This window comes from Poecilia reticulata, linkage group LG6, assembly GCF_000633615.1.
Source record: "Poecilia reticulata strain Guanapo linkage group LG6, Guppy_female_1.0+MT, whole genome shotgun sequence".
NCBI classification, from domain to species: domain Eukaryota; kingdom Metazoa; phylum Chordata; class Actinopteri; order Cyprinodontiformes; family Poeciliidae; genus Poecilia; species Poecilia reticulata.
In genome coordinates, this window is record NC_024336.1 from 3,546,342 (window position 1) to 3,560,518 (window position 14,177).

The 14,177-nt window shown below is 39.4% G+C and overlaps 1 protein-coding gene and 1 long non-coding RNA gene across 2 annotated transcripts in view; one reads left to right on the forward strand and one right to left on the reverse strand.

Moving 5' to 3' along the window:
* pik3c2a (phosphatidylinositol-4-phosphate 3-kinase, catalytic subunit type 2 alpha) overlaps window positions 1-11,927 on the reverse strand; it is a 49,140-nt gene extending 37,213 nt beyond the window's left edge. Inside the window, exons 1-2 of the mRNA XM_008410783.2 lie at window positions 11,841-11,927; window positions 5,431-6,640 (exon numbers count right to left, since the gene is read on the reverse strand). Coding sequence (XP_008409005.1) covers window positions 5,431-6,558 — 1,128 coding nt within the window. The 5' untranslated portion in view covers window positions 6,559-6,640; window positions 11,841-11,927. The remainder of the gene's footprint in view (window positions 1-5,430; window positions 6,641-11,840) is intronic.
* LOC103465709 (uncharacterized) lies at window positions 11,275-12,136 on the forward strand. Its single transcript, XR_533833.2, has 2 exons — window positions 11,275-11,761; window positions 11,848-12,136. It is a non-coding gene; the product is annotated as an uncharacterized LOC103465709 (long non-coding RNA).
* The last annotated feature ends 2,041 nt before the right edge of the window (window positions 12,137-14,177 follow it).

Genomic DNA, 14,177 nt, shown 5'->3' on the forward strand with positions numbered 1-14,177 from the left:
TCTTGGAAAACTCAACCTTTTAGATGACAGAAGAAAACTACTATGCAAATCCTTAGCCAAATTGAAATAAAGAAATATTGTTGCTGTGCTGAACAAAATGTTTAACAGTTCCCCAACGGCAAAAAAATAAAAAATTCTAAAATTGTTTTAAAAAGACATATATAGTGAGCCTGAGTAACACACATACTGTCTAAGACGAAAAAAAATAAAATTAATAGCTTTTTCTAATTCCACATTTAGTAATGAAAAACGAAAGGCTCTAACAAAAAAAAAAGAAAATACAATTTTCACTGGACGTTGAATCAAACTCCAGCTACACACTTGGATAAAAAAAGAAAGAACAAAACAAGGCTCTGCAGAAAAAGTTGAAAGAAGTTGCACTTTAATCGTCTGGGGTGTAATATATTATCATTTTATCCTGTTACACATTTACTGCCAGCAATAGCAAACACACTGTAAAGTGTCTTGTGAAAAACAGCCTTTTTTTCCCTCCAATCAGTCTCATCGGGTATCGGGTTCACCACGGGTGGAACTGAAAGAGGTCGACACTCTGAAAACAAAAACACCCTCCTCTGCTGAGGTATTAAAGGCCGTCTGGATAAACCTCAACATCACCGTTGAGGTTTATCCAACGGTGAACGCTGGATAATCCAGCGGTGATCCTCTGCCTCTACGTCGTGGTAGAGGCAGCAGATCATGTTGACAAAAGACTTTGGTAGCGTTCAAAACGGGCCATTTTCCAAGCAAAGCGATGCCAAGAAGAAATCGGCTACAACAAACTGTAAAGTTTATATCGGGGGAAGCAAGTAGCCTTAAAGCAGAACTACTACTGCTTTCAAAACTGAAGTATCTGATAGCTAATGAAGTCACGCTTCCTGTGATAAACTGAAATCTAGGACTACAAATGGATGATGAAACACTGTTAAATGCATCTTCATTGTTTTTATCATGCGCTCTATTAAAGATTATATTTGCTTTGCTAAGCTACAAGTCACTTCCGCTTTCTTCAGAGAGAGGTCAAAGTTTAGGAAGCGGCGTGTCGTTCGTCAGGTGAGTCACAACGGACAGGAATCAATGCAACATCCTCTTACAGACGGCATCGCCCTTAAGTCCACGCTATCCCACCAGAGGAACTTTAACGTGAGAACCGCTTAAGGTGTAGGTTTTCACATTTGTGCAGAGTGTGCAATTAACCCGAGCAGAATAGAAAAACGGGGCACAGTCTGAAGTGCGGAGGCGTCGTTAAAAGGCTTGTGGAGATCTGGAAGTGTGCGGGGGAAGAGAAGATCTGTTATGTAAAAAAAAAAAAGTAGAGTGCAATTGACATCCTGAAGGTTTCACTTTCTCACTCAAGAACTTGAGCAACAGTACAGATAAATTGGGCCATCTCATAAAAATCAGTCTGCATGTAAAGGGAAAGGTGGAGGAGGGTTAGATATCACTTCAACAGCTGGTTATTACCAAAATGACGTCATTACAAACTAGAAGATGATGTTGTAACGTATTGATTCAAAAGTACATCTGTCCAAAGACACGGAACACTCTGGAGCTGACCGTGAGTAATGTGAATGGGTCTGATCTTAACCCAGACATGGCAGAGTGCAGTAAAGGATGTCAGTAAGAGGAATGTTTGAAGAGGCGCCAGTCAGGGGTCGGCTGACTGACAAGAAGTCTGTCACTCACTGAAGCATGACACCTGAGCTAAATATAAAGGCGTATTTGTTTGGGTGCTGATCATCATCAACTCAAGCTTTACCTACAAATGAAAGAGTGAAACGGATGGGGTAGGTGGGTGGAAGGTACGCAGCAGCTAGATGGAAAGAAACAGCCACACAGTTTGAAGTCAAGTAGAGTCAAAGTGAGACAAAGGCGGGGGATCAGAAATGCATGTTGTTCTTTCCGGACTGTATGTTGCTCCGGAGTAAAAGTCGCAGTCATTAAGAACTTGTCAAACGTGAGGATGACATTGTTTATGTTGATGAAAGATTCCAGACAGTGACACATTGTTTTCAGTCGCTAGGAAGTCAGCTGGCAGTTTCTGATGCACCGATGTCTACGCTCTTGATCAGGGTGGTCAGGAATAACTCCGCTCCGACTGAATCCTGATCATTTGTGCAATCTTGTCAGATTTTCCTACGTTAGCCGGTGAAGTGCGCAGCACAGCAGAGAAGCCTACAGTAAAGGGGTCGGCATAGTTGAGCTGAACTGCCGAAATCGGTTGTCATTGTTGCAGTCAAAATTGCATCATTTTGTCCTCAGCCTCATATTGTCTGCCCCTTTATGTAAATTTACACTTAAGCAAAGAGAATAAATAACCAGATACTAAAATCTGGTTATATTTATATTAATACAAAAAGGTATAAATAACATGTGGAAGGAAAAAGCCTCAACAATTCACCATTAGTGTAGATTCTGCATTTTTGCTTAGTCCGTTTAAAAAAAATAAAATACTACAACTGCATTAAAAAAAATCATGTTACATTATGTCATCAACAGTGAGAGAAGAATTTGTCAATCATAATAGTGAAAAAAAAACTATACATCAGTAGGACAGCATTCAAGGTACTGCCTTTCTAGACAAAAAGTACTGGAAACAAATGTAGACCATGTTGCTATTGTTATTCCAACGGTTTCACCAACAAGAGTCTTTAACCCGTCTTTGATATCACTCTTACTAGTGTTTAAAATACATTTATAATAAATAAAAACAATGATAAGCCTGATGGGAGTGCAAATAAAGCCTGGTGGCCCTCCAGCCTTATCATACACTGGGGAAAACCCTGGAGTCACAACATTTAATTTGACTTTTGGGATCAATACAGTATTTTTTGAATTTTAATTGAATTTGCAGAAGATAATCAAGTTAGTATCGCTCAAAATGTTGACTATTTTTAACCTTTTCAGAGATCTGGCATCTCAGGAGAGTTGGGTTAAAATAGCAACACATCAAGGGTGATAGTTGGGCTATTCCGCCAGAGAGGACCTGCACAGACCTGTTTCTGTTTGTAACAAGCAGACAGCGGGCAGCAGCAGAAGGAACAAGAGGAGCAAGCAAACACACACCACCACCATCATGACCTCCCAGTATAAAGTCAGCAGGCATGACCGACAGATGGAGACAAGAAAAAGCAAGTGCGGCGTTGAAAAGGCTCAAACTGAGAAACATTAGTAGTTTCAGCAACAAACACTTGCAAACCTAGACATAACATATGGGCAAGAGTAAACGAGCACGGCTTTATTATTTCAAGAATAAAGACATTCCTCAGCCCTGGAATCCTCTCCGGAGTGTGAGCACTGGATGAGTCGCCTTTGATAAAGAGAAAATTACATCTCCAGAGTCCTCAATGGAAGTATGAGTGAGACATTATCAATAGCTTTTTTACTTTCAACAGTTACAATATTTTGTTTGTTGCAGCTGTAAAAAAAGAAACAAAATAACGAAAGTATTCTGGAAAGAAAACAAAGTGTACTGTTGGGAGAGTTCATTCTCATCGTGGTGTGAGGAAGTGCAACAGAGAAAAATTCTTTGGTCAGGACAAATCTAAAAACAATCAGCAGGAAGTGGGCGTAATGACCCAACAAAAACACCCTCACAAAACAAAATCGCTTGAAAAGACTAAAAATCAAGAGCAATGACAAACTATCTCCATAAAAGTCTAAGTATTTTAGTATCTAGTGATCTGTGAGAGTTAATTGTCTCACAAAACAGATAATACAGTCAAAGGGTTAGACATTAAAAGCACCACGTTGACACAGGGTGACTGGTTTCAGCTTGACTAGGCGCAGATAGAGGCCATATTGACAGATGGCAGACCTCTATTATAACTCTTGCCTAAAGCACTGTCCTTATTACTTGCATCAAAATCTTACAGCAGATCATAGAAGCACCTGCGTCTCTTAAAACACAAGATTTTTGGGAGGTAAACAAAAATATACCTATTATAAATGGTCATCTTGTGTAAGTCATATATTAATTCAGCTGTTTTAATGAAAAAAATATTCAACTTTATACAGCAGCAGTAGTGTCCAAACCCAGGGCTCATGGGCCATCTGTATCAAATGAATGGTTCAATACAAGGCTCAATGTGTAGGAACAACATGTAAAACATATAAAAACAAAAAGCCCCTGAGGGCTGGAGTGTTGAAGTGTTGGTTTGGATTTTGTGGAAGTGAAATTCTGTGAGGTCATCATTGGCAATGATAAACTTCCTTACAGTAAAAGAACAGCACATTACTTAGTAATAGATGTTAAAGATGACAAAAAAAGCTCACAATTGTGCTAGGAGTTGAATTTAGTTGAGTTTAGCAAAACCCACATCCACATAGCATTGGCATCTGGTTTAAACAGTCTACAAAAAAACTGAAAGCTTTTGCCACAAATGCGGTGACATTACAAAAAAAAAGGATGTTTCTCTAAAACTGACAGACTGTTATAATGCTGAAAAAAAATCACTTAAGGATCTGCAGGAATTTCTAGCAAGTAGTGAAGGTGATCTACAAACAAATGTATCCTCTTGTATTAAATGTCTGGAATAAGAAGCATGGTGGGAAGAGATCTGTCGCCTGCTCTTCTTCAACCAGTAGAGATCTGCCTAAAATCTCCCAAGACTGTGTGGGATAGTGTGTTATAGTATGAAGAAATCAAGCCTAAACCTTTGGGAAACTTCTACACAAAAGTAAATCTGGAATATGAACCACTTTGAGCATCAACAGGATAACAACATAAGCAAAGTAAAACATAAGGGTGTCAGCATCGTGCTCAGACTCAACTGGGGATTTTGTTAAGATGATTGTAATAGAATAAAAAAAGAAAATGTGTTTTTAGCTGAAACAAGGTAGTGACGGTAGTGAAGGAAAAATGTCCAGAGAATCTCATAGAGTTAGAGAATATGGCAAGATGGTGTGGGGAAATATGACTAGGTCAAGGTGTGGTGTGCTGATAAACTGCTACTATAGAAGACAATTAAATCAATAAAAAACCTTAAAAGTCCATACTTTTTGAGGGGGATTTTAGTGGTTGGGTTGTACAGAATATCTCAAATTAAAGAGTTTGACATATTTGATCATATTTCACAAAACATAAGTCTGGCATTTTAGCATGGGTGTACATACACTCTTGCAACATCAGCAATTACAACAGCAGGTGCTGGAGCACTTGCATGTAGGCCTGCCACAATAACACATTTGCTGGACAATAAATTGTCCCAGTTATTACTGTGATTAACAATAATATTGAGACCATTTTCAAGTAATATATTGATAATAGCATAGTAATGTAAGTTTGACTAAACTTTCATTTTGTGAAGAACATTTAACTCTACAACTGGAAGACCAGGGTTTCGCCCACAAAGCCTGCTAGGGTTTATGTGTCTGTCAAAATTACAAATAGCTAAAGTTGATTGGCTATAAATTAGCCTTGTGTGCCCTTACCTGACTACTTGCTTTCTGCTGGGAAGACGTCCCAGGGATATTGAGCGAGTGGCTCCTAGCAACAGGTGCCCCTGTTGAAGCTCTCCTGTGCTGTGAGCGGACCGACTGTGAAACTTTCCCCTCCAAACTGGGGCTGCCTCTGCCACCGGAATTGTTCCCTTCCGTTTCGAGCACGGCATCCCAAGGGTCCCCAGCGGAAACTCCCTGTACAGCCTGAGCGTCGCTTTCCGATGCCATGGATGCTTGCTCGTTCTCAGCTTTACATTTTGTGAGCGGGTCCAGATCCAGCCACTCAAAGTGGGCGACGTGAGAAGACTCTGTGACCGCTGCCTGTTGAGGCGGGGGGTTGGGTGCCAAAGAGGCCAAGTCGATGCCGGTGGATCTGCCGTTCTTCAAGTATTCCGAGGTGCTTGCAATCTTGTCAAACAGTTTTGCCATTTCTGGGTCCACTGTTGGTTTTGAAAAGACCATGGCTGCAGGAGCCTGGATGGGAGGCAACGTCATGAAGGATGGCTGCTGAGGCGGAAGAGCCATGAAGGATGACATGGGTGGAGTGAAGCCATTTTGAAACGTGCCTGGTTTGGGAAAGGGAGCCGAGGGGAAGAGCGGACTGGGTTGATGGGTTGGAGTGCTCACACTAGAGTTAGACTGGCTGGCCATAACTGATGTCCACTGACTACTCTGGAAAGGAGAGGAGCTACAGGGATTCCCTCCAGGGTAAGAGGCACTGAGGTTGAAGCCCAGCAGCGCAGCGGGGGGAGACGTTTTGCTGTTGACGCCAAAGTTGTCATCCAGTAGGAGCTTTTCAAGCTCCGCGTTAGTCAGCTTGTCAACATCAATATCCCTGAACTTGTCCCCCTCTGCTTGCTTCTTAGTTTCTGGGAAGTCGATGAGGTCCTTGTCAAGTACATTCGCAGAAGGAAAAGGCTGAGGAGCAGCAGTAGTCGTGGAGAACTTTGAAGGTTTGGAGGAAGATGAGGGAGTTAAAACTGAAACCGTATGTCTCTTATCCCGTTTCAGTTTAGCCATTGCCTCTTCTTCCATGCGGAGGGCTTCCTCCTTACCCACAGCCCCCTTTGGCTTGGGGACATCCATCTTGAACCCATTAGAATTATGTGTCTGGGCCATTCTGTCAAGTGGAGGGAGCCATGAGTATGACGGCTTTCAAGTCAGTGTGGCCTTAAGGGTTGCCGTGCGGAGATTTAAACACCTAAAAATAAAAAAAGAGAAGAAATAAATGACACTTTAAAAAAAATGGCAAAACTTTTTTAAAACAAGAAAAAGGAAATAGAAGATCTAATAACCAGCCACGCCAAACTCCTACCCAGATATGCAGCAGTCAAAATTTTGTAGTAGATATGCAATCAACACCATTTGTAAAACTAATTTTTTGATAGTGATTTCACTCTGCAAATTATATAGTCCCTCCGATTTTTCACAATAGCAGAAACTTGCGCAAAATCAACAAATCTTGGTCTATTTTCATGCTAATGCTTCACTGTGAGTTTATTGAAAATTTTCCACAAAAATGGCCAAGAACATTGGGTTTAAGCGAGCGCTAACTTCCACCTACAGGTGTCAGCAGTATTTCTTGCTCAAGCTTTGATCCGACAGAAGAGTCCTCCAAGAAAAAAAAATTACATATACAGGATCAAATAGTGCTGCCATGACAAAATGGCATGTGATTAACACCTTAATGTATTTAAAGCCAACTTCCATTTCTTTCAACAAATGAGACATTTTAAGGGCTTAGAGTTTAGATATATAAATTTAAGACTTCTTAAGGATATGTGAACACCCTGTATAAAACAGTTCTTTAAACAGCGCACCGTTTTAGACATCACTGATTAAAAGAATAATAATTATAATAATAATTTTAAGTCTGCTTCCTTCAACAACAACATCAACACCAAAGAGTGTTGTTAGTACGACCCATGTTCTTACTGAATTTCTGATTGTCCAGGACTGGTCAATCAAGTCCTACATGCATCTCAAGGTTCTTTCATAAGATACTTTCATTGCATAATCCACACTTATCCGACATGAAATGGGGCCTTAAGGTTAAGCCACCAATGTCAGTGTAAGTCAAGAAAAACAAACAAGTGAACAAACAAGTGTGGCAATCGATACGACTCAAAAAGGAAACCATGTCCAAGCCACCAGATCATTCTCATGAGTTCGTCTGATCAGAGATAAACATTATTCAGCAGAATCTGATATAAAAAAAAAACATGGTCGAGGATGGCGCACAAAAAACACTACATGTTTTTGAACAACCTTCGGGAGGATCGCTACACACAGATATCAAGGAAATCTAATACACATTCATTCTGTTCCAAGTGAATTCTGTGGTGTTAAGTCACGCCCCTTTAATTCCACAACCCCAGCTGCCTGCACTGAAACCATCTTAGCGGTTCAACTATTGTGCAAAGGCGCTAACTGATCTAACGGAAGACGAGGTTCTTGGTTCCATTTTCATTGCGGAACAATGACTTAAAGTGAGCTTCTAAGTTATTGTAAGCCTTTATAAATCATCAATGCTTTGTTGCTCTAAGCGCATTTTAATTGCGTATTGACTGACTGTAAATGGCCACATATGCTGCTCGGCCAGCCTGCTTATAAAATCCGGGGCATCACGTGGGTCAGACCTCTCAAATCAGTAACCCTTGTATTCATACAGGAAGGTACGTCATGATAAACACTTCTTTATTCAGGTTTACCGTTTTGCCACAAGGTACATATTAAACCTGGGAGTGCCTGTATACTATAAATGACTAAACAATGATAAGCCTGTTAATCAGGAACTCAATAGTTAATTCACAAATCTACAAGTTTATTTTTATTACTACTAAACCTGCTCATATTTTCTCCATTATTTAGCAACGCCTTCTTTCATAAAGTGTAGAAAAGTACTCTGTTTCATGCTACAAAAGAAGGCTCACATATTTACAACCCTAGCGATAACAATCCAAACATAACTTTTTTTCGTATGGCATGTTGGTGCTGGATGACACAGCAGCGTCCTCAAAGCAACCATTCATCGAGCGATTGCGGCGCAGGGGTTGAGCGAGTTCCTCCTCTCCCCAGGCATCGCGGGCCTCTCCTGAGCCTCCCCTCCCGTTGTGGTGGAGAAGGCAGACTGTGCCGGCCGGGACTCGGGGCTCGCCCAACGCTATTGTGCAGCTGAGGAATTTGGCATGCTGAAAAGCTCAACCTCCCCTCTCTCTCTCTCCCTTCTTTTTCCTTATGTTAGCATTACGTTAAGAGTCATGGCCCAGGCTTGTCTTATCAGCTGTGTGAACCCCAGCAGGTTGTGGCAATGTGGCTGCATCTATTAGGTTTGATCAAGAGTTTTATAGCAACACAGCTCAGGAAAATCAATACGGATTGTCATTTTTGGACCATGTTCTCACTAATGGTTTTCTGTGGATTTCTTGTATCCTGACATGTAATCCGTGTGCCACTATTTGTATACAGTAAAAAAAGCATATTCTAGCAAAACAAAACAGACACCTTACATAAAATGTAAACAAGTGAAATTTTGCCTGTGACTAAACTTCATAAACATTAGGTGACTGTGGTTAGTTCTGCATTGTAGGATCACAGCATCACTTGTTATTATACCAGTTTTGCCACTTTTAGGACAGAAATTCAAATGTGCCAAAAACCCCTCGAACCATGAAGCTGTCCAGCAAAACTTCCCGAATAAGGCTGGAAGCTAATTCATTACAAAATAAGAGAGACAGTGTTACTAACAGAAAGTGTCAGTGGTATTTCTTTAATCTTATTTGGCCAATAAAAAAAAAGTAACCTTTTACAGAGTATGTTCAAAAAGTGCAAATACTAACACTAAAATCTCAGACTAGGCATTTCTCAGATTGCAACAATGATTTATTACATCAGCAGTATTCTTAAACGGCATACTTTGTCTATACTTTGTAAGTGCAGTGGAAGTGAGTTGAGCTGAGTTTCAGTGCAGTTGGCGGTGAACCGATAAATCGGATCTGATTTCCTTAGTTTCGGGAGATAAGCGTTCGCCCAATACTTGCATGTGAAACCGATCTTATCCACCAAGCTTATCTTCCCCCACACAGCTCTGAAAGTCAGCCAGTGTCCTCTTTTGTTCTGCCATGATAGAGGGCTGACTGACAGACCCGCCCACCTTCACCCACCAGGTCACATCTGCACATGTGTCGTTTACAAAAGTCCCCAAAACTGTTACCACCTTCGCCAATTTGTTGCTATATTTATAAATGTAAAAAAAAAAAAAAAAAAGAAAACAAAATTTTGGCAGGTCAGACTTTTTAAGAAATTGGTGATCAGCCAGAAAGCTTCAATCATTGCACTATAATAAGGCTACATAATATATTGCAAAGACCAATTAGATATGTTACAATAACAAATTTTGCTGGGCGATTAATTGTCCCAGAAGTTTATTGTGTTAAAAAGATAATATTGTCCTTTTGAGACCATTTTCAAGTACGGTAATATAACAGCAAAGGTATAATAATGTGAGCACACCCCCTCAAAGATCAATAAACTTTAATTTCTGATGAACTTTTTAACATTGGAACTGGGAGATACTTGAAATATCCAAAATATTTCAAACTAAATGAATACTGAAGTCTCTGTAAAGAAAACTGCACTTAAAAAATAAAGATCGAGACCAATAGCAATAGATTGAAAACTTTCGTCAAAAGAAAGAGATCATAAAGCTTGTTTTAATTTAGTTTCATTGAGTTATTTCTTATTGCAACAGGCTTAATACCAATATTGCAATGACTCTGTTGAGTGCAGTTATTGTTGGCTAATATATTTCAAGTGTTATGAATAAGGATTTTTTTTTTACATGTTACTGCTCACAGCAGACAGAAATGACATTGCCCAAAATGCATAAAGGTCACAAAGTGACAGACGCACAAATAAGTACGAGATGAAAGAATAAAACTGAAATATTTTGCAAGTGATATTTTTGTCACTATATTTACTAGTATTGTCGCTATTGCAAGGTTTACTAATTTTGAATACAACAGGAACAAGCTTTTGATTTTGAGGTGCCATTTTCAGGAATCTTTCTGAAAGGAGGGAAATTTACAGCGTCCTTGAAATCGTAACATTTTAACACCACAGCGCATCCTGATAACAGTAACCAGCACCGCAGAGACATTGTGTTAATAAAATGTTTTCCTGGTATTCTAAAGTCAATCAAAAGCTCTGAGTAATTTTTTTAAAAGTCTTGCTTAATGAAACAATAAATGCAGTGTTTACTCTTGATAGGACATCCTCCCATAAAGCTACATAGTTTGTTCTGTGTGTTAGGTTAATGTGTGGACAAGTCACACAATTGTTAAAAATAAAACAGAAAATACATTTAAAACCCCAAATCTGCTGTTGTTTTTACAGTTATGAGTCAATAGGGTTTAAATGGAGCATACACTTGTACTCTCACCTTAAATTTAGACCTAAATGTAATATTTTGTTTCCTGAGGCTATGAGGGGAAAAAAATTGCAGCGCTTAGCACTATACGGTGCAGCTGATCAAAGTGCAGCCTTTTTAAGATTTTTAAAGAGGAAAATATGTAACCAAGTCATGCAACATTTAATGACACAATCTAATGTTTGAGTCAATAAACTGCAGCTAAATATTACAAACTCTATACTTACCATTTTCTTTTCATAATAAGTGCATAAATAAATGGAAAAAGTTCTTTATGTCAACCACCTTACTTAAGTTTGCGCTACAGCTGCGTTTAACGGAAACACGTGATGTATTATCGAGAAAAATAACAGATACAATCAGTTTAAGATACGTTTGTCATCAAATACAGTTGCAGAATACGAACTCAAAGCACATTCTTAGGTCAGTTGCTTCGCTACTCTGTCACTTGACATAAACTATGGTTTTATATTGGCATTATGTCACCTTTGTTTGGTATTTTTGCTCGGCTGACTTCTTTCAAATCAGAGCTAGGTTGCTGTTAGCATGACGCAACTTCAACAATTGCCAAAAGCCGAACTTAGTAACCTAGCTGAGATAGCCACTTTTCGCTACTTTTGGTAGCCGCTTTAGTGAAACTCCAACTTTAGGAGATCTTTTGAGGCTAACTTAGCTGCTAAACCAACTGAACCAGTAGCACCAAACCCCATGTTTACACAAACGCCACTGACTTCACCCAAACAAACGCTAGAAACACTCTTTCCAGCTCTAAGTGCCAACGGTTTAATAATTTAAAAGTACTCAAGACAACTGCCAGCTTGTTCTCGCCAACTAACCACAACAGGGAACAAATGCAGGCTTTCCTCAAACGGGAAGCGGGCACATACGACGACGGTACAACCGCTAACATAACGCATCTACAAAACTGAACTTTTCTTAAAAGACGTGCTGTGCGAAAAGGTTTGTTTCTCACCTTTCAGCGGTCCGGTGTTTGGAGCCATTTTTCCTGCAGCCTGCATTTTTCCATCCACTTGCACAAAGGAGACGTCAGTTCCTGTTGAGTTGGTCGGCGGAGTCGACCGACTTTTGGATAGAAGTGTGGAAAGCGGCGTCTCTGCTCTAACAAGTTACATGGAGAAACAGCGCCACTCCATGGACAAAGGAAGGCAGTGCATCGGTTGGAAATTGTACGTGTTGAAGAAAACGGCCATTAGACGAATAGCAAATTACCTTGCTTTTAATAACTTTAAAAAATGCTTCTGCACTTTACTGCACCGCATTTATTACTTTTACTGTTGAAGAATGTTACTCTAATTTGAATCAAATTTTTGACAACTCTACCCACCTCTAGTTCCTTCGCTGAATGAAGAATAAGCATGTTTTAACCAAACACACACCAGACAGACGCACACCTTCAGTTGATGTTACACTGAGACGTTTTATTTGAGCACAAGCTTAACCTCAAGCTGTAATGGAAGCTCAGGTAGCTTCCTCTTGACAGTACTTCATAGATTTGTTTAGGTCAGTTCGCTGGTCGATAAACCAACATAACACCATGGAAACTGAAGCAGTTTTTGGAACCTCTAGCAGTTTGTACAGGTGGCAAGTCCTGCTGGAAAATTAAATCAGCATCTCCATAAAGTTTGTCAGCGGAAGAAAACATGACTGGTGGAAATCTACGTTGACTGTGAACTTCAGAAAACCCAGCGGACCAAAACCAGCAGGTGGACTGGCACATTTCTTGGCACTCAAGGCCACCTTGCGTCATCAAACATAGAAACAGGCACTACCATTATAAGACTCAGTAAAAATGATTCTGTTTTTGTAGTCATTTTTATTGAGTCTTATAATGGTAATGCCTGTTTCTATGTTGGATGACACAAAGTGGCCTTGAGTGCCAAGAAATGTGCCTATTAATAACATGTATTGTTATTGTTTTTAATTCAGCCGACTTCTTGTGAAGCTTGACAATCCTCTCCAGTCTGCGGTAATCTGTGTTCCTGATACACCTTTTCCTACCTCAATTTTTCCTTCCACTCAACTTTCAATAAACATACTTAGATACAGCATTGTTTTAACAACCAGCTTCTTTTGCAATTATTTTTTGTGGCTTAACCTACATGTGAAGAGTGTCAGTGACTGCTTTCTGAACATTTGTACAATTAGTTCTCACGATTGAATATCTCTCCCATTCAGACTGAGGCACCATTCAGAGGCGAAACAGTTAATTAGCTGAATAGGGTGCGACACCAGGAATTTTCAATATTTAACATTTTCTCAATATAAAATTTTTTGAGACACTGAGTTTTTAGTTTTTATTATCTGTAAATCATAATCATAAAAGCCCTGACATATTCCAGCCTTTGTGTCATAAATTTATTAGAGTGTCACTTTCTGAAATGACTGGCAAAAAATATTGAACGGTTTCTAAGTTTTTGAGATGCACCTATATTTGGGATTAAAGCTTAAGGAGGTAAAAAATTAAAGTGTACAATATGACATTCATTTTAAAACATTTCCGTGTTTGCTTATGCACAGCGAACAAATATGGAAATCCGAGGAAAAAATCCTTTTGGTCTGATAAACTGGGAGAAAAGGTGCATGCGTATATGCAGAAAAAAATGCACCGTAAAGGGTCATTTTCGGTAAAATACACATGACAAAGTTTTGCGAAGTTTGTTGACGTCGCTTCCAAGAGACGGTCAAACCGCGCCACCGTGTGGACCGAAGTGGACAGTGTCAAGCTCCCTTAAAATATACAAGGCATGTATATGTATCACATTAAAACTGATGAACATGTAAATCAACAAAAGGAGAAATCTAACTTATTTAAATATATTTGTAGTTAGTGTATTTAAAAATCTGCCTAAGAAGTTAATGAGCATCTGCAGCAATAGGAAGATAGAGCACATAACCTTACACTAGCTTCCTGTAGCTCAGAGAATAGACTTTAAAACACTATTGCTGTTTTATAAAAATCCCTCAATGAATCCCTGTAACGATCTGCTGTAACATCAACCTTTCTGATCAGTCATGTTTTCTGGTCCTTGTCTGCTCTGCATCCCCATTACAACCAAACATAGACAAGTCGGATTCACTTTTTATGCTCTTCTAACAAACTTACAGAAAAAATGCAAAACTGCTGAAACCCTGAGTTCTTCTTAAATCAAGGCAAAAACACAATTTGCTTAGAGTTCCCTTCAATTAACATTTACTGGAACTCTGTCAATGTTAGTCTGTATTCCATCTTTTCATTACTTTCCTTTATTATGCCACTGCAAGGTAGTGTTTTAGTTTGATTTATGTTTTC